At 34.1% G+C, this 24644-nt stretch overlaps 1 protein-coding gene across 6 annotated transcripts in view; it reads left to right on the top strand.

The window, feature by feature from the left end:
* CHD2 (chromodomain helicase DNA binding protein 2) overlaps positions 1-24644 on the top strand; it is a gene marked incomplete at its 3' end in the record, with an annotated part of 120447 nt that overhangs the window by 34685 nt on the left and 61118 nt on the right. For 5 of the 6 annotated variants that reach the window (XM_079127368.1, XM_079127366.1, XM_079127365.1 and 2 more), the window contains 9 exons: positions 1283-1508; positions 1929-2029; positions 3186-3230; positions 3398-3576; positions 6117-6241; positions 8280-8496; positions 10231-10320; positions 11020-11210; positions 21897-22085. In XM_079127368.1, the coding sequence (XP_078983494.1) occupies positions 1283-1508; positions 1929-2029; positions 3186-3230; positions 3398-3576; positions 6117-6241; positions 8280-8496; positions 10231-10320; positions 11020-11210; positions 21897-22085 (1363 nt within the window). Of the gene's footprint in view, positions 1-1282; positions 1509-1928; positions 2030-3185; positions 3231-3397; positions 3577-6116; positions 6246-8279; positions 8497-10230; positions 10321-11019; positions 11211-21896; positions 22086-24644 lie in introns of those variants that run through there. The other variant, XM_079127370.1, reaches the window with a different exon arrangement.

Below are 24644 nucleotides of genomic sequence, written 5' to 3'. Positions count from 1 at the left end.
TCTTTGGGAAGCAAAGCATTTTGAAATCTGCTTATTAAGGCCCAGATTTTATGTATTTTAACCTGAATGTGATACATTTCAGGCAACAGTTACGTTTGTTATGAACTGTGGATGTCTGGTTGTGCTAATCATGTTTCAAGATGAGGACAAAGGAGTACATCCTGTATGTGTTTGATATTTTAAATTAAGCTAGTAAAGATAAGTTAGTTCTCTATGGAGCAGTGATGTAGTAGAAATACTGCCTTTTTTTTTTTTTTTTTTTAAAGATACTGCTTATTAACCTTCAACAAATCTGTTTAGTTAGTTGTTTTTGAATTTCTTTTTAAAAATATCAAACTGATCAAATATATATTTGATACTAGCAAAAAATAATAAGAAATATCTGTTTGACATATTTCATAACTCTTTAATCTTTTTTTGATCCTTCAATTTGGCTTCACTTGAGGTGAAGAGAAACGAGAATTAATGGAAAGATTTGAGAGGGTGAGAAAGCAGGGAGGGGATTTCGATTTTCTGTTCTTATTCCTGGCAATAGGTATTTTTTGTTCAGTTTTGAGTTAGGAGGACCCTCCCCATCCCCTCAAAAAAGGCTCATACATACTGTTTTGTTTTTCCTTTTTATTATGTTTGGACATTGGACAAAGGATTTCTTTTATTTCCCCTGCAGACTTCAGAATACTTTTTTTCTTTTTTGATACTGGGGATTGAAGCCAGGATCTTGTGCATGCTAGGTGAACGCTCTGCCACTGAGCTTTATGTGTAGCCCTTTTAAAACAATTTATTTTGAGACAGATTCTGGCATAGGATTAAGCTTGAATTTGTCATACTCCCTTTTCAGGCCCCAAATAGCTGAAATTACAGGTGTATACTCTCATACCTAACTAGAGTATGTTTTAAAACATAAGTCAGGTCAGCTCTTTTTGTTTTGATTTTGTTTTTGTGGTACTAAGAATTAAACCCAGGGCTTAGTGGATTCTAGGAAGCACTCCACCACTGAGCTACACTGCAGCCCTGGGTTAGTATTTTGAAAATATTTGAAATTATTGATCAGTTCCATCTTGTGTTGTGAGTTTATGCTGATTTCAAATCCGAGTAGTTCATGGTTCTTCTTAAGAAGCTCTAGACGGTTGCTCACTTAGGAAGCTTTTTAGTGTCTGGTTTTATGCTATCTTTCTTTTTCTGAGGTGCTGGGAATCATACCCAGGGCTTTGTACCTGCTAGGGAAGCAGTCCCACTGATCTATAGTCAATACTCTTTAAAATTTAACTGAATCCTTTTGCAGCCACTGGAGCTTCTACTACTGTATATGCTATTGAAGCTAATGGAGACCCTAGTGGTGACTTTGACACTGAAAAGGATGAAGGTGAAATTCAGTACCTCATCAAATGGAAAGGCTGGTCTTACATTCACAGCACATGGGAGAGTGAAGAATCCTTACAGCAACAGAAGGTGAAGGGTCTAAAAAAACTAGAGAATTTCAAGAAGAAAGAAGATGAAATCAAACAATGGTACGTTCCTATTGTGAATTAAATAGATGTTTGCACCCTGAAAGAAAGGAGGACTATCACAACTATCTATGATCTCCGAGCTTGTCTTTTATCATGTGAACACAGCCAACGGTAGTTCTCTTTTGCAGCCCATTCTTTATAACACTTAGTTGTACTGTGGTTAGACTGTGGTGGCTTAGACGTGAAGCATTAATATTTTAGAACTCTCTGGGTTATGATAGACTTAAAACTAATCATAGTTTTACATAATTTTCAGTATATGTTTTAAAAAAATCTCATGCCTAATTACTAGTAAAGATTGCTAAAAGTACAGATGGAAATAACGTTTTAGCTTTTGTACTTTGAATTTTTGCTGTGATAATGTGTATAGATCCCCTAAATCTAATTGGTATGTGCTTTTTCTGTTTGTTTTCTCTCTAGGCTAGGAAAAGTTTCTCCTGAAGATGTGGAATATTTCAATTGCCAACAGGAACTGGCTTCAGAGTTGAATAAACAATATCAGATAGTAGAAAGAGTAATAGGTAAATACATAGAAACTTACTTTAGCCAAATTTGAACTTAAAGAATAATGACTTCTGTTTTTAGGATAATGTAAATTAAAAATTGTGTTCTCTAGTTTTACTTCTTGAGAGTAGGCACAGGTTATTTTAAAGGAAAAGCTAATAAAATTTATTCATAGATTTGGGTGTGAAAGTGAAAGAGATGTCAAGGAGATGTCAAGGTATTTGGCTTGAATGTAAAGATAAAAGGAGGAATTGATCTTTGGAACAGAAATAAAGAGTTTAGTTTGATATTTATAAGTTCGATATACTGTTTAGTCATCTATAAGAGGAGAGTATTTTGAAGGAGGGAATGTATATGAGCCATGGTTATAGCTCCTTTAGTTTGGTCTAAAGATTTAAATTTGGGTTTTTATCAGTATATAGGTAGGTTTTTTTTTTTTTTTTTTTTTTTTTAATGGTACCAGAGATTGAACCCAGGGCTACTTAACTACTGAGCTACATCCCCAGCCCTTTTTATCTTTTTATTTTGAGATCAGGTCTTCCTAAGTTGCTTAGGGACTCCCTAAGTTGCTGAGGCTGGCTTTGAACTTAAGATCCGCCTCAACCTCCCATATTGCTGGGATTACAGGCATGTGCCACTGTACCTGGCTCTAGGTAGCATTTTAAAGCCTAAATTTTAATGAGATCATCAGGAGTAGAGTATACATGGTGAGAAGAGGAAGTCTGAGATCATTCTGTTGTGTCTGAAAGAAACCTAAAAAGGAAAAGGATAGTGTGATAGGAGGAGACCTGAGAGAGATTGCTATCTAGGAGCCAGATTACATATGGCTTTAGTGGCGTAAATGTTGTTGGTCAGGGCTGGCTAGGACTGAGACTTAATCCTCAAATTCAGGAAGAGGATGGCACTTGTGAAAAGGAGACATGAAATGATGTGATGCAAGGCCTGCTTTGGTGTGTTCAAGAGAGAATGAGCGAAAGAAGTTATGGACAACTCATCTGGGCAGTTTTATTTTACAGGGGAACAGAGAAGTGGGGCAATAACTTGAAAAGGAGGTGAGAACAAGACTTTTAAGATGTGAGATAGTAGAGTATTTATGTATTCTTATTCATAGAACCTGTCTCTCTTTTTCTTGGTGTAGATATAACTTGTCTGTCTTATTTTGCATTTGTTTAGCTGTGAAGACTAGTAAATCTACGTTGGGTCAAACAGATTTTCCAGGTGAGCAAGAGATCTTATTTGTAAACATTGTTCAGTATTTAAGAGCACTTTATGTTTTGCAGATTATAGTTTTGCCACGGTGTTTCATTTGTTATGCATAAAAAGGAATGTTTTTCTCCACCTTTAATTTACAGTTGTTTATCTATAAATTTTTATATATGAAATAGCTCATACTCGGAAGCCAGCACCTTCAAATGAACCTGAGTATCTATGCAAATGGATGGGACTGCCATATTCAGAATGTAGCTGGGAAGATGAGGCTCTGATTGGAAAGAAATTCCAGAGCTGCATCGACAGCTTTCATAGTCGGAACAACTCAAAAACTATTCCAACAAGAGAATGCAAGGTATGGTGATTGTTTTGTTTTTTCAGGGGAAAAATGTACTGATACAGTGGTTTAGTGATGTAGATACTAAGAAGAGATAGTATCACAAGAGTAGATGATGATTCCCAACTTGAAGTGAAAGAGGATCATTTAAGTGTGACATAAAAAAATATAATTACAAAAAAAGCAGAGGATTAATTACCTAATATGTTTGCTGACTTCTTATTTAAAAACAATTTTTTTTTATTTGTGTATGGATACAGTGCCTATTTATTTATATGTGGTGCTGAAAATCAAACCCAGTGCCTCACACATGCTAGGCAAGTGCTCTACCACTGAGCCACAACCCCAGCCCTTCACTGACTTCTTTAGTTTTATAATTTGTAGAATTAAAAAAAAAAAGAATATATATATATGTATATATATATATATATATATATATACATATATATATAGTGGGGAATACTTAAAAGACTTAGGTACTTTAAAAGAAAAGTGACAGCAGGAAAGGGTGTGTCTCTGAATTTTAAGTTAGAAATTAAATATATAACCTTTCTTATTTGCTATATTGACTGTACAAATTCTCTTCTCTGGAATTTATTCCATCTGGAAAAGTGATATTCTTGGGTTCTCAGAGTAGTAAATGTAGTTATCAGACATGGGCTTTGTCTCTGAGAAATTGATTGATGTTAAATGGCACTAAATTTCTGCCTGCGGAATTCAGCGTGTTATTCCAAGTTAGGTAAATGTGATAGGCTGTGGTTGGAGAAGTACGGAGGTGGAAGTTGCTGAGCTCCAGTGTTCATTGTAGGAGTTTTAAGAGGAAACCATGGTGTTTGAACTGCTCATGGCCCTTGAAGAATGGATTCATTTGGGATAGTCATATAAGAAGGGTCCAGAGTGTTGCTTTCCCCTGAAACGTACCAAGAGAGAGAGATTTGCAGCATGATAGGAGAATACCAGACCCCTGTGTTGGAGAGGGAAATGAAGCATTTAGGTCAAAGTATGTGTGTCTTAACTACCTTGAAGGAAGGGCATTTTGACTTTATCCTATGAGTATTGGTGACTGGCTAAGGAGAGCAACACAGTAAGAGCAGTACTTTATTTAGAAAGCTCACCTAATGGTAGGGTGTAGGAGACTTTGGAACCAGAAGACCCAGCCAGTAAGAAATAGAAGTCCATGAATGAAGAAGTATCATGAGGGCATGGGATCTAGTGGTGACATGAAGGATTGGATGGGATAACCATCCAATGGATGGTTAACTTAACTCATCCATATGGAGTGAGTTTGGCAGGAGTGGATAGATGGTTGCTTGGTGTTTGGAGGGTGGAATCAGATTCCATTCTTTACCCAGTACCTTCTTTTTGGAGAACTAAAACCATTGATACCTTATCAAACACTGGGTGGGGTTTTATATCTATATCTATATTTTGGTACTGGGGATTGAACCTAGGAGTCATGTACCACTGAAGCTACATCCCAGCTCTTTTTTTTTAATTCGAGACAGGGTCTTGGTAAGTTGCCCAGGCTCGTCTTCAACTTGTGATCCTCCTACCTCAACCGCCTGAGTAGTAATACAGGTGTGCGCCACCACTTTATATTTCTGAAAATAAGCTCTGTGCAGAGAAATGTCCCCAGGAAGAACACTTTTGTGGCCAAATAACATTGGGATGTACTTCTGAATAAATTTTTCCTGTAAATCCACACTAAAGGCACATATGAATGGTTAAACATTGAAAAGTCATGAGTAAAGAAATTCGTATAACTTTTTTTTTTTTTTTTTTTGGTACCAGAGATTAAACCCAGGAGGGTTTGACCACTGAGTCACATCTCCAGACCTTTTGTCTTGTTAAGTTGCTTAAGCTCTTTCTAAGTTGCTAAGACTGACTTTGAACTCATGATCCTCCTGCCTCAACTTCCCTAGGCACTGGGATTATAGGCATGCACCACCAAGCCTGACTAGAAATATGTATAATTTTTGATCCATTGTTTTCTAAACTGATTTGGCCACAGAATCCACATTTTGTACAAACGAAAGAGGCTTGACTTTATTAGAATGTTACTTATTCTTCAAACTATTGGTGGTGAAATTGGCAACCAAATTGACACAGTTGGGGACTTGAGGCAACTGGACTGCATTTCAGAATTTACAAATCCTGTTGTGGTCATTATATGATTACATATTTAGCTGTGTTTAGATAACAGACTTTCCCATTGTTTTGTACTATTTAAGACTAGATAACATATAGATAACTGGAAAAATAGGAGACTGTCAATGCCATAAAGTAGAAATGATGTCAAATTGAAGAGCTATTTACTGTTATTCACACACTCATTTTAGGAAAGAAGCTAATTACATTAAGAAATATTTTATTTCAGGGTGAATTCTGGGCAATAGAGTATTAAGAAAGGGATGGTGGAATATAGGAGTGGTGATTCATAGGTGAGATTTAAATTTTTGTGTTTTAGTATAGAATACATAAATTGTGGTTAGCATTTTAACTTAGGAGCAAGGAGAAAATTTTCTCAGAGCTGGGCCTTGTTAATTTTTGTTTTTCAGGCCCTGAAGCAAAGACCACGATTTGTAGCTTTAAAGAAACAACCAGCATATTTAGGAGGGGAAAATCTGGAGCTCCGAGATTATCAGCTAGAAGGTCTCAACTGGCTTGCTCATTCCTGGTGCAAGTAGGTTGAAAATATGTTTGACATTTTGTTTACTGTTTTTCATTTCTTTATTGTTACCCTAATTACTAAGAGCTGGGAATCCATATAAGCCTTAAAACTTTAACAATGAATCAAGACAGACATGGTTTCTCTGTCTTTGTGGGATGTACATTGTGAAAGTACCTTTAACAATGATGTACATCCCATCCCCTGCTTGTCAACTCAGAATTTCTTCCTTAGTACTGTAAAGATGATTTTTAGTTATAGAGATACTTTTACAGTGATCGTTTCCTGAATGAGCCACTTTCTACACTTTGTTCTATAAAATCTAATGCAATATTTAATATTCAGTTAAGAAAATCAGGTATCTCAAGGAATTTCAGTTTATATGTCTGAGAATGGGTCTGATTAAACCATTCTAATGGCTTGAAAATGATTTTGCTTTCAGAGGTGAGTGCTTCCTGATCTTTCTACAGCATGGGTAAAAACCTAGATGGAGCTTTAAGAAATTTTATGTCTAACCTTTTTATGTTTCAGTTAAGAGCTCTTAGGAGCAAATGTGTCGTGTACTTTATCCAAAGTCACAAAACGTTTTTTTGTACAGTTTTTGGGCAGCATTTTTAAGACTTTAAACTGAAGAATTAAAAATCAACTGAAAAGGACCCAAGAAGCTATTAGGCCCTTGTCCCAGGAGTGTTACATTTAAGTGATGTCATATTTTGGTCTGATTTCAGAAAAACATGTGAATCAATTCAAATCTACTTTAGTCTGTGTATGTCAACAGTGGCAGTTTGTTAGGAAGAAGAAATAGTAGAGAAACTTAACCCTGCTTCCTATTCAATATTGTGGAAAGGTGAGGAAAGTGAGAGGGAAATTAAATCAAGGAATATATTCTGTGTAAACTATACAGAAAGTTGGTGTATCTGAGATTTGTAGAGGTATATTTCCTCATTCTCCCTTCTCTCAGTATGGTCTACTTTGTTCTTTTCTGTACTTTCCTTCTAAAACTAGCTACTCTACAGAGGACAATGTACTTTAAAACTTTTTTTTGTCTTTTCCTGGTCAATTAAATGTCTTGTTTTCAACTCAGATTGCCTCGAACCTTTTTATTTTAGTCCTCTCTGGTTCACTGGTTAAGCATATGTATGTATAAACCATAGGTGGCCTTATTGTTAAGAATCTTTTAATAATATTTGCAACCTTATATCATACACAGATTCCCAATTTCCTGCCAGATGGGCAACTTTCTATTTCTTGAACATACTTTCCTAACTCTAGCCATTTCTTCATTTTTTTTTTTTTTCCCTAGTAATATCCTATTGAAATCCAGGCAATTTCCTAGAGCAGTATTTCTTAAACTATGGTCAAAGAACACCTGCATTAGAATTTCCAAAGATGCTTGTTCAAAATACTGAATCCTGATTCCTTTCTTTGATACAGTCACTTAGTAGGTGTAGATGAGGTTCAGAAACTTGATCTACAGCTTACTCCTTACTTGGACTGTGGTGTATTTAAAGTAAGATCCGTGCACCTGTAGCCTGTTGGACTAGGAAATAGTGTATGTTCAGTTAACCCAGCGGCATGCAGAAAAATAGTGTGGGTAATTTGAGCTAAGACATGTGAATGGCAGACTGTAGGATTCGCCAGTAGTGACAACCAGTCTGCTTGTATTTTCTGTTTATGGGTTCTAAATTTATGTATTTATAAGTATGTATAAGTCCTACCTTCTGTGTTAAAAGGGAGATAATTATATTATCTGGGGAAAGTAATATAATTCACAGCCCTAACTGCAAAATAAAGAACATAGTCTGATCAGGCTCTCATAGTAGTTCACATCTTGAATATACTATAAATCATTTGTAATTCTGCTGTTTAAGACTTCTCCTTTCATCCTTATGTAAGAGGCTTCACTGAGTGTAGATAAGGGGAAATATATTTGAGGCTCACAACTGATGCCTTTGCTGTCACTGTGAAACATTGCATTGGCGTCATTGCTGTTTGTGCATATATTTTTAAAGAACTAATGATTGTCTTGTTTTTACTTTTTTCTTTTCTGCAGAAGTAACAGTGTAATTCTTGCCGATGAAATGGGCCTAGGAAAGACCATCCAGACCATATCATTCCTGTCCTACCTGTTCCACCAACACCAGCTGTATGGACCCTTTCTTATAGTCGTCCCTTTATCCACCCTCACCTCATGGCAGAGGGAGTTTGAAATCTGGGCACCAGAGATTAACGTAGTGGTTTACATAGGTGACCTGATGAGCAGAAATACGGTGTGTAAACAAAAAGAGTTGGGATAGAATCTGTTTTATAAATGTATATTGGAAATTGATCTAAAACCACTGTAGAGTTATTGATCAGGACTTTAGTAAAATTATTGTTCTGATACTGTGCTATGTTCCCAATATTAGGAGTTTTGTGTATAACAATAAATGCAGCTTAGACATTCTTTGAAACATATGATTAGTATTTAAAGAAGTAAAACAGCAAATACATGAATGAGAACTTCTCTTAGCTGTATGGCAATATTAGTTTTCTTCTCTCTGTTCTTTTTTGTACCTCTAAAACTCTTTGTATAAGATTACAAAATGGAGTTAATACCTTGTGGAAAGTTAATATTGTTTGAGTAGAGATACATTCCTGAAAATAGTCATGTTCCTAGAATTTGTTTCCTGGCCTTTTCAAATGATGAGGTCACATAACTAGTAAACACAAAGGAAAACAGTACATTTTAGGGCTGCAAAATTGAGAATATTTTGCTACTCAACTTGATCTTGGGTGTCATGAATTTAGAACACAGTGACGCGGATTTGTTTTTGTTTGGCATATCTTTCTTTCATAATACCTAATTTTAAAAAGCATGTGCAAAGCCTCATGTTGGGTTTTATGTATGTTAGTTACCTGTAAGCTTTGTGATAGTCATTCCAACTGACTGAAGAAGACTAATATTAACCCAGAGAAGACTTGTTCTGGGGCCAGCTAAAATATGGCAGAATTAAAGACTGGACACAAGTGTGTCTGGTCCTAGAGATTTGCTCTTTTACTACTATGTATAAACTTATTTGGGGGGAGATTGCTTGTAGTAAGAGCAAACCATTAGGAATCCTCAAACATTTTAGATATGTGCTATAATCACATGTTCAAATTTATTTTTATTAAATACTTTCATTAAAACTTATAAACCCCAGCAAATTTCATTGGGTCGATTTGGACTAAAAATATGGTAGTTGTTAGTTTTATTAATTTATTTGTTAACTAGAAAAAGAACATTGTGGAAAACAGCCTTAAGCACTGCTTTCAAGGGTGAAGGCAAAGTGAACTGAAAGATTGCTGAGTCAGTGAGTTGTTCTTCTGTCTTTTTTCCTGTACGGTGGTGATCTCCTGCAACCTCTCATTGTTCTCATTGCTGGTTTCTACTTGATAAACTGCAAGAACTTTGTCATTAGCCATTGTTCTATCTCCATGCAGATGTGTTTTCGTGTTCCTTTACATTGACATTATTTTCTATTCATGCTAAATTATATTTTCAACCTGTAAGCCTCCCTTTCCTTTTTGTTGGGGTACACATCTCTATTCTATGATAAAATGAAATTTTTACAGAGCTAGGAGTTAGAATTTGTTTTACTTCTTAATAAAAGTATTACCCTCCCTACACAAAGAATCACTAAATGGCCTTTATTTTAAAAAATTCTAGGAATATAGGAATTCCCTATTGTAGTTCACATCATGAGGGTTTAATTGCTGATAAATTGGTTTTCTTTGACAAATGTGTCTTAGAGGCAGTTTATTTAAATTCCAACAATAAAGTTTTTACTGCTTAGTGATTCATGTTTTAATTCTTTCTGCTCTATACTTTGGTTTTTAAATTCAGAATGTTTAAGCTATTCATTAAATTCTGATAAGATTTATTTTAAATGGACATGTTTGTTTTACATCTGTCATATGACTTTTATGATTTAAAAAGAAGCAGAAATTATGTCTTCTCTTAATGCTGTCTTCTCTTATAGATACGAGAATATGAATGGATTCATTCTCAAACCAAAAGGCTCAAGTTCAACGCACTTATAACAACATATGAGATCCTTTTAAAAGATAAGGTATGTAATTGATACTAAAGAGCCTAAATCTTGTTCAATCTGTCTTGTCCAAATACTAGGGCCTTTAGCTCCCAATTTGTCATGTTATTTTTCTTGCTGCCAAGTGCAAAAAACTTTCTCAAAGAATATTAAGTTCATAAATAGAAAGCAGAACCTTGCAGTTGAAGGGGAATTTAGGTTGTTATTTTGAGCATTTCCCACCATATCAATGTTGAAGCATTTTGCTAGAAATGTCTCAGAAATATTAAGCTCTTTTAATATCTCCTGTCTATATTACTGAGAGGTTTATGTGTTAATAGTACAAATATATTCAATTTGGTGACTCTTAGTTTTTGTGCTTCAAGGTTGGGGAGGCAATTAGGCAAGAAAACAGTCTTAATTAAAAGAATACAGAATCATGTGGTTTTTATTTTTGTTTTTGCTCAGCATACCAGGTTTTTTTTTTTTTTTTTTTTTTTTTTTTTGCTTTGAGGCATGAAGTATTAATACGAGCTGTAAGAGACCAACCTTTACCTTTTAAATGATATATTCTTTTGAGTTGATACCAATCTGGAAACTGAATAAATGGAAGAGTCAGTGAAGAATAAATGTATCTATGTATACCTTTGTGATGGTATTTATACAGAGATGATGAACACTTGAAAGCCCTTTTGGGTCCTTTCTGACTTGGTGGCTCGCTGTGTTTTGTTTCTACTTTAGACTGTGCTGGGCAGTATTAACTGGGCCTTTCTGGGAGTGGATGAAGCCCATCGGTTGAAGAATGATGACTCTTTATTATATAAAACTCTGATTGATTTCAAGTCCAACCATAGGCTCCTGATTACGGGAACCCCTCTTCAGAATTCCCTGAAGGAGCTCTGGTCCTTGCTGCACTTTATTATGCCGGAGAAGTAAGCTCCTTCCTGTGTATTTCAAAAGATACTAGAATGTCTGAAATGCCAATGCTTTTTTTTTTTTTTTGGTAAACCTTCTTAGTAGGTCTTGGGGTGTGGTTTTGGGAATAGCAAAGCATTAAAGTGAGGCAGGAGCAGCAGTGGTAACAATCTTCATAATAAGTGATAGAAGGCTGAAGGGTAGTGGTGCACACCTCTAATCCTAGGATTTGAGACTGAGGTAGGAGGATTGCAAGTTCAAGGCCAACCATTGAAACTTAGACCCTGTTGCCAAAATAAATAGATAAATAAGTTAAATAAATAAATAAACTGGACTGGGGATGTAACTCAGTGGTAGAGTGCCTCTGGATTCAATCCCAAGCCCACCCAGAAGCAATATAGGATATAGAAATTAGCCTATCAAGGAAGAAAGCTTATTGTCTATTATAAGTTCAGATTTAAAGCATTTGGGAAATAATTGTTAGATAAGAAACATCAGACCTTCTTAATATTGTTATAACATAGTGGAATACAAATCAAGTATATAAGGTACACAATCTGACAAATATTACAACAGATTTTAAATTGAAATCTTTTTATTTTCCCTGTAGTACTGGGGATTGAACCCAGGTCCTTGCACATGCTAGGCAAGCACTACCACTGAGCTTCATCCCCAACCCTTTTAATTTTTTTATTCTGAGAGTGTTTTAAGTTTCCCAGACTGGACTCCAACTTGTGATCCTTCTACCTCAGCCCCCTGTATTGCTGAGATTACAGGTGTATACTACCATGCCTGCTTAAATCTAAGTAATTGATAATAGACATAAACTTTAGGTCATAATCAATAACTTGTTAAAGAATTTTGGAATGTCCTTATTGGAAAATTTTTTATAGGAGAGGTATGCACGTTTCATAAAACTTACCTAATGGTGTTAAGTGATACTTAGGATGAAATCTAAATTTGTAACTCTGACCTGGAAGGCTTCTACTCAATTTGGCCATATGACAGTACTCTGACTCATAGTATTTGTTTGATCCTCATTATGCTTCAGCCAGTCTAGCCATCTTCTGTTCCTTAAACATGCCAAGCCATTGTTATTCTTTTGTCTTGTCTTTGCTCTTTTTTTCTTTACATGACAACCACTTTAATATTTTGCCTCATTTTATGTAACTTCCTTCTTTTAGAGGTCTTCTCAGTCTACCTGACTTCAAGTACCCTGCAAGGCATCTTGTCTCCCCTATCCCATTTTATTTTCTATATAGCACCTTTTTGTTTCATGTCATCAAAATATGCATGCAAAAATACTAATGATCCTGTTTGCTTTATTCATTGCTGGTCTAAACCATCTATAATAGCACCTGGAAGGCAGTCAACAATTAATAGTTGTGCCTATAGTAAATAGTAAATGCTCCGTAAATTTTTTTTTAAATGCAGAAAAGATTTGAGTGCCTACTGTGTGCCATACTCTCAGCAGGTCATTTGAACTACCTAATGAGAAAACGTTGAAATGGTCCTTTTCACCATGTGTCATTTCCTTTCATTTTAAATAATTTTATTGAGATATAATTTTAATACCATAAAATGTAGTGTTGTATTCAGTATTTAGAGTTATCAGCTTAATTCAGGATTAGAACATTTCCCTCACTCACAAAAGTTCCTTTTTGCCTATTTGCCCTTAAATCTCTACTTCTACCTCCAGTCTTGGGCAGCCATGAATAAGCTTTTCATTCTAGAAATAAACCTTTTCTTGAGGTTTCATATATGTGGAATCCTAATATGTAGTCCTTTTTTCTTTTCTTTTTCCTTTTTAGTTATACATGACAGTAGAATATATTTTGACATATTATACATACACAAAGTATAACTACATGTTCTTGTGATTGTACATGTACACTGGTTGTGTATTCATGTATGAACATAGGACAGTTATGTCTGATTAATTCTATTGTCTTTCCCCTTCCCCCCATCCAATTTGGTGAACAAAACACCCCTGAACACCCCAATTGTGAGTCAGCATCCACATATCAGAGAGAACATTCGACCTTTGTTTTTTGGGATTGACTTATTTCACTTAGCATGATAGTCTCCAGTTCCGTCCATTTACTGGCAAATGCCACTAATATGTAGTCCCTTGTTTCTGGCTTCTGTCATTTGGCATACTATTTTGAAAATCATCCATGTCTTAGAGTCTATTACTAGTTTGTCTATTTAATTGGGTAATAATTTTTCATTGTATGCATATCCAATTACCAGTCGATGGGATATTTTGGATATTTAGTCTTTGTGGACACGTGTTTTTTTTTTTCTGTTGGTTAGATACTTTGGAGTGGAATTGATGGATTGCTTGAAAAGTTTCTATTAACTTTTTAGAAGGTACTATGCTATTTTCCAGTGACCATAATATTCTAAGTTCTTTTTTTTTTTTTTTGTGGTGCTGGGTATTGAACCCAGGGTCTTGTGCTTGCAAGGCCCACTCTGTTGCAGTATTGTCAATCTTTTATTCTAGATACTCTGGTGGTTTTGCATCTCATTGTTGTGAATTAAATTTCCACAGTGACTAAGTGACTAATGATGTTGGGTATCTTTTTTTTGTTGGTTTGTTCATAAGCTATTGATGTATCTTTTGTGAAATGTCTATTCAAATTATTTGAACTTTTTGAAAAAAATTGTTTTATTATGAATTAAAGTTTTTCTTTTAAAAGTTCTAGATAAAACTTATTAATGTATGATTTGCAAAAATTTTTTTGGCTTGTTTTATTCATTGGCTTAATGCTGTGTTTTGAAAAGCACCAGTTTTTCAAATAAGTGTAGTTTATCAGTTTCTTTTTATGCATTATGCTTTGGATGTCATCTAAGACAGATTTGCCTCGTGAAAGATCACAAAGACTTAATTTTTTTCTAGATGTTTTAGTTCTTATGTTCCATTTTGGGTTACTTTCGTTTACAGTATGAAGTTCTATTTCTTTTGCAGAGGAAACTGGAAAATTGTTCTAATCTTGTTTGTTGTAAATATTTTTTTCTTTCTTTTCTGAATTCCTTTGTTTTTGTTGAAAATTAGTTGAGATCCTACAGTAATTATTTCTTCTGTTTTATTAATATGCATATCTGCTCTTGGGCCAATATCACATCACATTGATGTAATTTAATTTTATGCTATTTTTTTTAATGGAGAAATATGTTTGAGTTTCACTTTTTCCAAAATTCTTTTTGGCCACTCTAACTTTTTAGGATCAGTTTGTTAAAAACCTGCTGGAATTTTAATATGCATTATATTGAATCTTATATCAGTTGTTGAGAATTGTTAATCTTAATATTGAACCTTCTGTCCATGATCATGGGAAGGGACACTTTCTTTATTACTTAGATCTTCTATAATAGTAGTGTTTAGTACTTTTCAATGTACAAATCTTACATTTCTTTTGTTAAATTCATTCCTTCTTAATGTCAGTTGCATTTTAGGTTTTCTTAATCTTATCCTCAGATTATATTTGAGAATAGAATTACAGTTGAATTTTGTATATTGATTTTGGAGTCTTTAAACTTTGTGACTTTATTTCCAGTAGTTTTTTTATTGTTGTCATCATTATTTTTTTTAATATTTTCAGCATCAGGTTATTTTCACATATAGGCTGTTTCCCTTTTCCAGTGTGGATATTTTTTTGGTACTGGGAATTGAACCCAGGGGTGCTTTACCACTGATCTACATCTCCAGCCCTTCTTTCTTACTTAAAATTCAGTGGCACTTAACCACTGGGCCATATTACCAGCCCCTTTACTAAAATTTTTTATTTTGAGACAGGATCTCAGTAACTTGCTTAGAGCCTTACTAAGTTGCTAAGACTGGATTTGAACTTGTGATCCTCCTGCCTCAACCTCCCAAGTTACTGGGATTACAGGTGTGTGCCACCATGGCCATCATTTGGATAGTTTTTATATCTTCTCTTTTTTTCCTTAACATACTGGCTAGAACCTCCATTTTGAATAGAATTGGTGGTTATCTAGCAGGAAGTTATCTGTAGATATTTTGCAGATACCTTTTATCAGGTTGAGTTTGTTTTCTTGTATTCATAGTTTCTGAGAATTTTGATAATATATGTTGGGTTTTGTTAAATACTGTGTGTGTGTGTGTATACTGAGATACTAATGTGATTTTTAAAGGTTATTCTACCTACATGATAGAATATGTTAGTTACTTTTCAGACATTACCCTAGACTTTCCAGTATAAATCTGACTTGATGTTTAATCTTTTTTATTTGTTCCAGTATTGAGTTTGTTAATATATTATTAGAGCTTTTGGTGTCTTTTATTGAAATGTGTATTGTGTATGTGTGTGTGTGTGAGAGAGAGACAGACAGACAGACAGACATACAGACAGATACATAGAGGTAAGAGAGAGATCGTTTATCAGGATCATAGAATGGATTGTAAGTGTTACATTCTTCTCTGTTTTATAAAGGGATATTTTTAAAAACTTTTTTAGTTGTAGATGGACACAGTACCTTTTATGTTATGTATTTTTTTTTTTTTAATGTGGTGGTGAGGATCTAACCCAGTACCTCACTACATACTAGGCAGTGCTCTACCACTGAACCACAACTCCAGCCCCTAAAGAGAGTTTTTTTGGTTAAGTTTGGTGTTATTCTTTAAATATTTGGTAGAATTTACCATTTTAGCCATGTGGACTTCTTTGTGAGAAAACTTAATGACTTATTTTCTAGCTGTATTCTTATTTATGTTTTCTGTATCTTCTTGACTTAATTTTTATTGTTCTAGTAGTTTGCTCTTTTATCTTTCTAATTTGTTGACAAAAGTTAATAGTATTCTGCCATAATGCTTTCAATTCTTGAAGATCAGTGAACCAGATTTTCAGTTTCGTTAATTTCTGGAATTTCTTTTTCTTGGTCATTTTTAGCTAAGGATTGAATAATTTTGTTGATGTTTTCAAAGACTCAGTCTTTGGCTTCATTGGTATTTTAAAAAATTATTATTTTTTCCTATTTCATCTCATTTTATTCCCTTCCTTTGTTTTTCATTTTACTTTTTTTTCTCTTGAGGTGCAACTTGATTATTGTTTAAGATCTTTTCTACAACTAGGTGTTTAAAGGTATAAGTGTACCTCTGTGTAGTGCTTTAGCTGCATCCTAATAAATGTTACCTTGTTTTTAGTTTTCATTGTCATCTATTTGTGATTTCTTTTTTTTTTAATTTTTAGTTGTAGATGGACGCAGTACCTTTGTTTATTTATGTGATGCTGAGATTTCTTTGATGCATTTTTTTAAATTCCTTTTAAGAGATTATTGTTTACTCTCCAAGTATTTAGTTAGGGACTTTCCAAATGGCTTATAGTTAAACTTTGTCTTTGGTGAGAGACAGTGCTTTAAGTGAATTTATTATGTCTTGTTATATATTTTATATGTATGTTTATATATAAAAACATATATAAAACATATCTATATGTTTATATATTACATATGTGTAATATATTTAAGCATATACATGTCTATCTCTATATAAATAAAACCTTTTTCTATCCTGGAGAATGCTCCACATATACTTGCAAAGAATAATGATCTTTACTTTTTTTGGGTAGAGTGTTTTATAAATGTCCATTAAGTCAACTTTGTTAGTAGTGTTATTCAGATCTTTATCTTTGTCAACTTTATGTCTAGTTATCGAGAGTGAATTATTTTAATTTTTAACCATGTTGTAGAATAGTTGATTTCTTTCAGTTGTCCTTCAAGCATTTGGGGTTCTGAGTTAGGGTGTGTGTGTGTGTGTATGCGTGTGTACATTTGTTGTGGTATTACATTTCTAGTGTGTTGCCTTTTTTTCTTATATCTTTATTTTCTTTTTATTTTTATGTGGTGCTAAGGATCGAACCCAGTGCCTGACACGTGCTAGGCAAGTGCTCTACCACTGAGCCACAATCCCAGCCCCATGTTACCTTTAGGAATATTTGTTGTTCCTTAAGTCTTTTTTATGTGATTTTTATTACAGCTCCTCAGTTCTCTCCTGGTTATGCTATACCATCTTCCATAATTTAACTTTCAGCTTCTTTCTTTGAGTCTAAAATGTGTTTCTTGTTGATGACATATAGTTGGGTCTGCCTATTTATCTAAACTGTTTTTTTTTTTTTTTTTTGTCTTTTGATTGGTTGTATCTATTTTTTTGTTTTGTTGTATGTTTCCCATATGTTTTGTGTCTTTTTTGTTTTCGTTTGTTTCTTCTTTACTCCCTTGGTTTCAGCAGTTTTTTTAGTGTGCTATTTAATTAATTCCTGTGAATTTCATTTAAAAAATTTATTTTTACAGACTGCCTTTTAATTCATTGTACACAAATGGAGTACAACTTTTTATTTCTGTGGTTGTACATGATGTAGATTCATACCATTCACGTAATCATGCATGTACATAGGGTAATGATGTTTGTCTCATTCCACTTTCCTTCCCCCACCCTTTCTCCTCCCCTCATTTCCCTCTACATAATCCATAGTTCCTCTATTCTTCTCTTACCCTTGCATCCTCACCCCCCACTCAGTTATGTGTCATCATCCACTTACCAGACAAAACATTCAGCCTTTGGTTTTTTGGGATTGGCTTATTTCCCTTAGCATGATGTTCTCCAACTCCATCCATTTACCTGCGAATGCCATGACTTTATTCTTCATGGCTGAATAATATTCCAGTGTGTGTGTGTGTGTGTGTGTGTGTGTGTGTGTGTGTGTGTGTGTGTGTATCACACTTTCTTTATCCATTCATCTATTGAAGGGTGTCTAGCTTGGTTCCACAATCTAGCTATTGTGCTATAAACATCAATGTGGCTGTGTTACTGTAGTATGTTGATTTTAAGTCCTTTGGGTATAAACCATGGAGTGGGATAACTGCTCAAAAGGTGCGTCTATTCCAAGTTTTCTGAGGACTTTCCATACTGCTTTCCTGGGTGGCTATACCAATTTGCAACTCCACCAGCAATGTAGGAGTACGCCATTTCTCCCACATCCACGCCAACATCTGTTATTGCTTAGGATAATAGTCATTCTAATTGGAATATTTTCACTGTAAAATTATTTTCTTATTTATTTCCCTAGGGATTATGCATCTGAATTTATCACAGTCGTCTTCAGGTTAATCCTGATTGGTAAAAATTTAACATTTTTGTTCCATTACAATACCATTTTTATCCTTCGGGTTATAAACCAAAGAATACAGTGATATAATCATTGTTTCACACAGGTTTGTCTGTCTTTTAAGGAAACTTAGAAGAAAAAAGATATATATATATAAAGGGTATTTAGGATATATATATATCCTCCTTGGTATAATGATAACCAAAAACATCTCCTGACCTGGGGGTGGAGGGGATAATTGCCACCAATTTAGAACTGCTATGTTTTGGAGGGTTCCCGATGATGTCTTCCATGCTGTCCTATCATACTCTATCCTACCTGCCTCTTCTTTTTTTGCAGGGGAGGTACTAGGGATTGAACCCAAGGGCACTTCATCACTGAGGCAATTTCCACATTATTTTTATTTTTCATTTTGAGACATGATGTTGCTCAGTTACTTAGGGCCTCACTATGTTGCTGAGGCCAGCTTTAAACTTCTCTGATCCTCTGCCTCAGCCTCCTGAGGTATTGGGATTATAGGCGTACACCACCATGTCTGGTGGTATTCTTTTGTCTGTCCTGTTTACTGGCCACCTGGATACTTTTTTCCCTTCCTAGAGCTTTGAGAGTCAATAATGGTCACTCTTGAGGAGAGAGTCTCTCTCTGTAAACCATTCTGCTATATATTCTATAACAGGTATGCTATCCATCACATATAAGTGTTTTTGTAAATTTGTTTTTCTATAAGATATAGGTGTTCAAAAAATGTATAAAAATTTGGATATAATAGAGGTTATCAGTTATTAGTTCAAAATTTTTTTTAGTTGTAGATGTATACAGTGCATTAATTTTGATTATTTATAATGTGGTACTGAGGATCAAACCCAGTGCCTCACACATGCTAGGCAAGTACTCTACCACTGAGCCACAACCCCATCCCCCAATAGTTTTAAATCTTGCTTTCTGAAATGGGTAAGAGAAATTTTATGCATATTAAATCAGTTTTCTTATCATTTCCTCATACTTGATCTTTTTTATACACATGACATATTTAACTCTCTTACTACAAATAAGAATATGCTTTTTAGATGATAAGAATATGTCCCTGTATAGATAGTAAGTGGACGGAACCAAGGCAATGCCCTTTGAACTTCAGGCGCTAAATGAAAAAAGTACATCCTTCACAATACCATTAAGACCTCCTACATAGTAGGAAACATGAGCCACAGTGGTAATGTCCATGCTTGTTTGTGTAGGAATAGAATGTGATATGTAGCTTTTGCTGCTGACATGAATGATAAGGATTTGGGCTCCTAATGTTTTTTTCTGTTGAGCAACCATGGTATTTCACCCAGCATTGGCTGCATTTTTTGGGAAAAAATGATTTCCTGCTTTCATAATTAAAGAGGAATTTTGAATTGATTTTTCTGCTTTTCTGTTTTCAGTTGAATTATGTATGAAATAGTGGGTTGGATTTAGGCATACAGTTATTTTTTCTGTGAACTAGATATTTTCTCTCTGAAAATTTATTTTCCAAATACTACAGTAGCAAATTTAAAAAAATATGCCCAAGGTCCTGATAATTAAAAAAACAAAACAAAATCATTTCTACTTCTGTGAGAGAAAAATGTTAAGTGCAGAAGTCGATAGCAGGGAATGTATCTAAAATAATCTCTCTAGGTATGGTATAGAGCCGTGCATTCACAATTATGACCTTATATCTTTGAACATATGTTAGTGTAATTTTATAAATTAATAATTATCTATTGCAAAGCAGCAAACTTCCTTAAAGATTCTTTTTTGTTTTTTTCCTTAAAGATTCTGACAGAAAATAATTTTTTGCCCATGGGCCATGTTTTTTGTCACAGTTATTCATCTCTGTTGTTTAGACGGAAAGCAGCCACGGACATTTCACAAAATTATGGATGATATATATATCCTCAGTATGTGTAGCTAAAGAAAAAAAATGTATCTTATAACAATTCCTTTATTACAATAAGAATACAGTAGGCATATGAAAATATTTTTGTCTGAAATAGTAGCATAATTACAATAATAATCAGTTAATGAAATTGACTTCTTGAAATGATCTCCCAGGTATTCAGAAAATGACCTGATAGAGTGACTATTCTACTGATTTTCAGTTACTTGACACATTTTGTATGTGATGTATTATGTCCACCACTAAGAAATTCATTTTACATTAGATATTAGTTTTAAAAATAAAATAACATTGATATTAACAATTGAATCTTATTAGTTTTCTCATTTATTTTGTTCTTGAAATATTTAATTTAGTTGTACATTGTTGTCTCTAATGAGCATTTTAGATTTATACCACACACACAAAAAAAACCCATTTTGTTTACTTTCCTGAAGTTGTTTCAGGCATTGCCAAATGTAGTTAAGGCTGATATTGATCCACCTAGCAGTACCTGAGGAAGTACTCAACCATTCATGGGTTCAGAAATGACAGTGGACTATTGAAATTGTCATGTCTGTTTTCAGTTTTGGTATGTGCTGACTCTGATTTCTGTCTTTCCAGATGGTACATGCTTTTGAGTCTTGAGTAGTTTTATTTAATGTTGGTCTCCTGGTTTTGGTTGTTTGGCATTTGACTGGTCTCAGCAGAAAAGCACTACAGGTGTCACACAACAATTATTAGGACAGTGGTTCAGCTTCCCAGTCTAGCCTCAGTGAATGAACATTGTGCCTTTACCTAGTGAACTTCAGTCTGTACAGAACCAAGCTGATTTTTTTCAAATGCTTCAGTGGTTTTGTACTGGGAAGATAAAGCACATTTTTCTTAATCTTCATTAAACAAATTTCTCTCTTTTTTTTCAAAAGTAATGATAGTACCCCATTCTGGATTTCTTTCACAGATCCTTTAGTAGGTTAAGATTTATGTATGAGAAATCTATCTGTAGCATTTAGGTAGAATTATTATGAGTGCAACTATCCAAATTCATTAATTAAATATGTCCCCAAGTTCTGTTAGTATTAAATCTGGATTGCTTACTGATCTTCATGTTGGGCTATAATCTCGCTTATTGTCATTATAATCCATTAACTTTTTAATCTTGTCATGAAGATTATTGATAGAAGTTATATAACTTTATCTTCGCGCAGTAACAGCTATAATAGTATTGCAACTAATTATTATTTTTTTTACCTTTGCAGTTTATTTCCCCCAGAAATTGTAGCTTATCAAAAGATCATTGATGATTAATTTCTTTTATAGTATTTCATAATAATTATGTTTATTAGCATCCTAATTGGATAATCTACTGAAATACTTGATAAACTCTTGATTGAATCTGAAGAATTCAAAATCTCCTGTTATCCAGTGTAGACTAATGGATCAAATCAATTGATTTTCATTTTTCTTTTTATTTCTTTTCTGTTCAAAAGTTTGTGGTAGGTAAAATTTGTCTTTGCTTGTGGGAAAGTTTTTTTTTTTTTTTTTTTTTTTTTTTTTTTTTTTAGCAGCTTTCTTTCTTTTCCCATTTGATTTCTTGTAGAAGAAATTTTACTTGTAAAAATTATCTTTTTCCTTTGTGTAACTACTAAATAAAAATATGATCATTACATCCCTAGGTTTGAGTTCTGGGAAGATTTTGAAGAAGACCATGGAAAGGGAAGAGAAAATGGCTACCAGAGTCTTCATAAGGTGCTAGAGCCTTTCCTTCTCCGGAGAGTCAAAAAAGATGTGGAGAAATCCCTTCCTGCTAAAGTGGAACAAATTCTCAGGGTGGAGATGTCAGCCCTTCAGAAACAGTATTACAAGTAAGCAAGTTTTTGTCTGAATTGGGCCTTAAGTGATTGAGCTCAGTACCATGAAGCCATTAGATAGATATTTCACAAATAATTTGAGCTTTTTTTTTTTTAACCCCTGAAGCCTCAACATAGATTAAGTAGAAATTTATATTTGGTTAGAAAAGAGGTATTTTATTATTCTTGCTATTTTTGTCTGTGAGAATTTGCAGTTTTTATTATGCAAATGGTCTGAAGTGTATGTTATTCTTTCTACTAATCCCCCTACCAATAGACACAAGTGTCATTTATTTGTAAATATTTCTTCTTTGCCACTGATTAAATTATTTATTATAAAGTGCCCGGCTGCTAGTAACTTGAAACATGAAAATAAATGGAATATGTCTCTACCAGAATCCTGTTGTGACAGGGAATATAGACAAGAGACAAGTAACTAGAGCACACCATTGTTCACCAGTAGAGGCGTAAGTTAGGGCTTGTGAAGGTTCAGAAAAGGCACTAACCCTTTTGCTGCAGGGTGAATATTTGGTCCTTCTAGCATTCCAAGTGATATGGGCAAATTATATATTTGGTTTAGGCTATATACTAGCTTAAAATCAAAATAATGGATTTGTGACAGAGGACAGTATATAGTATGCTTATAATAGGCTTTAAGATTTTAAAAATTATTTTCTGACTTTTTGTTTTCTTTGTTCTTTTTGGTGATTCTGGGGATTGAACCAAGGGTCTCCCAAATGCTAGGCAAGTGCTCTACACCTGAACTATATTCCCAGGCCATCACTGATTTAAAAAAAAAAAAAAATTATTATTATGGAACTTTTCAAATACATGTAAGTAGGATAGAATGGTACACATTCATGTACCCATAATCCAGCTTCAACAATTATTAACTCCTTGCCAGTATTAGTTCAGCTGTCTTTTCTTACACCCCCCATTGTACTGAAATATGTTTTGCATACATACCATAAATGTTTTAGTGTGTACATCTAAAAGATAAGCACTTTTTTCATTGTTGTTGCTAGTAGTTATTTCAATACTGTTATTGTGCATAAGATAAATTAATAATTCCTTAACAGTTTGTTATTGTCCAGTGAGTTTTACTTCTCCTGGTTGTCTGTCTCTGTCTCTTACACACACGCACACAGACACGTGACATTTGTCTTGGTATCTACATTACTCCATACATTATGGTTGGTTCATATATCTCTTACATTTATTTTAATCCTTTTTTCCCCTGACTTTATAAATTTTTTGAGTGAAGAAGTTGAATGTATGTTCTATCAGTTTTTCTCACATCTTGGATTTTGTTGATTTAAGCTCTGTGGCATCTTTTAACATTTTCCTCTGAATCTGTATGTTTTATACACACATAAATATAGAGGCTTGATTAGACTCAGACTCAATATAACTATTTCTTAGAATGGAAAGATACATTCTTTCATGGGAGATTGTCTTTCTGCTTGTGATGTCAACAGAAGAGCATTGCCTATATACATTAATTCATTAGAGATTACAAAACAGTGTTATTCAGATTTTATCATGCTTTTCATTTAAGGTGGAATACATATGTAAAAAAAACACTCCCCCATGTGAACTGAGGCCAGTAGGAGCTAATTTGAGTTGTCTCTCTGACTCTACTTGACATAACCCTAATACAGGTATATTCCTATCTAAAATGCTTGGGACCAGAGGTGTTTTATATTTGTTTCATATTTTGATTTTTTAAAAATTTTGGAGTATTTGTGTATACATAATGAGAAATCTTTAGAATGGGACCCAAGTGCAAAAATGAAACTTTTGTTTCATACACATCTTTTATGCATAGTCTGAAGATAATATTATACACTATTTATAGTGAGCCTGCATTTTGACTGTGTTGTTACATGAAGTCAGTTGTGAAATTTTCCATTCGTGGTATCATGTTGGCACCCAAAAATATTTGCATTTTGGAGCATTTTGGATGTTTGGATTATAATGCTCACCATGTACTAGTTGCTAGCTTGTTCACTTCTGGAAGGATAAAATGTTCTAGATTCATCATGTATATTTCCTCCTCTGGAACACGAGTTGGCCATTTATCTAAGAAAATCTGCATACTATATTATAGGGAATGGTACTTGGAGATAACAAACTGGGGTCTAGACGTGCTCTTTACAAGTGTGCTTGATACTTTTGTTTTTTAGTGGTACTGGGGATTGAACCCAGAGGTGCTAGCCCTATTTTATTTTTTGTTTTGAGACAGGATCTCACTTAGTAGCCCAGGCTGGCCTTGAACTTAAAATCTTCATGATTCAGCCTCCTGAGTAGCTGGGATTATAGGCATGTGCTACCACATTCATGCTGGACATTTTGACAAGCATTTTCATTGACCAGAATTAGGAAATTTGTTTTTGAAGGTGTGAAACTACCATCATGAATTATTTATAGTTAAACAGTACACTTGGCCCTCTATATCTGTGGGTTTAGCATCTGGGGATTCAGTCAGCTATGAACCAAAATATTCAGGAAGAAATTCCATATGTACTGAAAAAGTACAAACTTTTTTCCTTGTCATTAACTAATTAAACAATA

This window comes from Sciurus vulgaris (assembly GCF_902686455.1).
Source record: "Sciurus vulgaris genome assembly, chromosome: 2".
Lineage (NCBI taxonomy): Eukaryota > Metazoa > Chordata > Mammalia > Rodentia > Sciuridae > Sciurus > Sciurus vulgaris.
The sequence above is the reverse complement of the archived record's forward strand: the minus strand, read 5'-3'. Positions and strand labels throughout refer to the sequence as shown.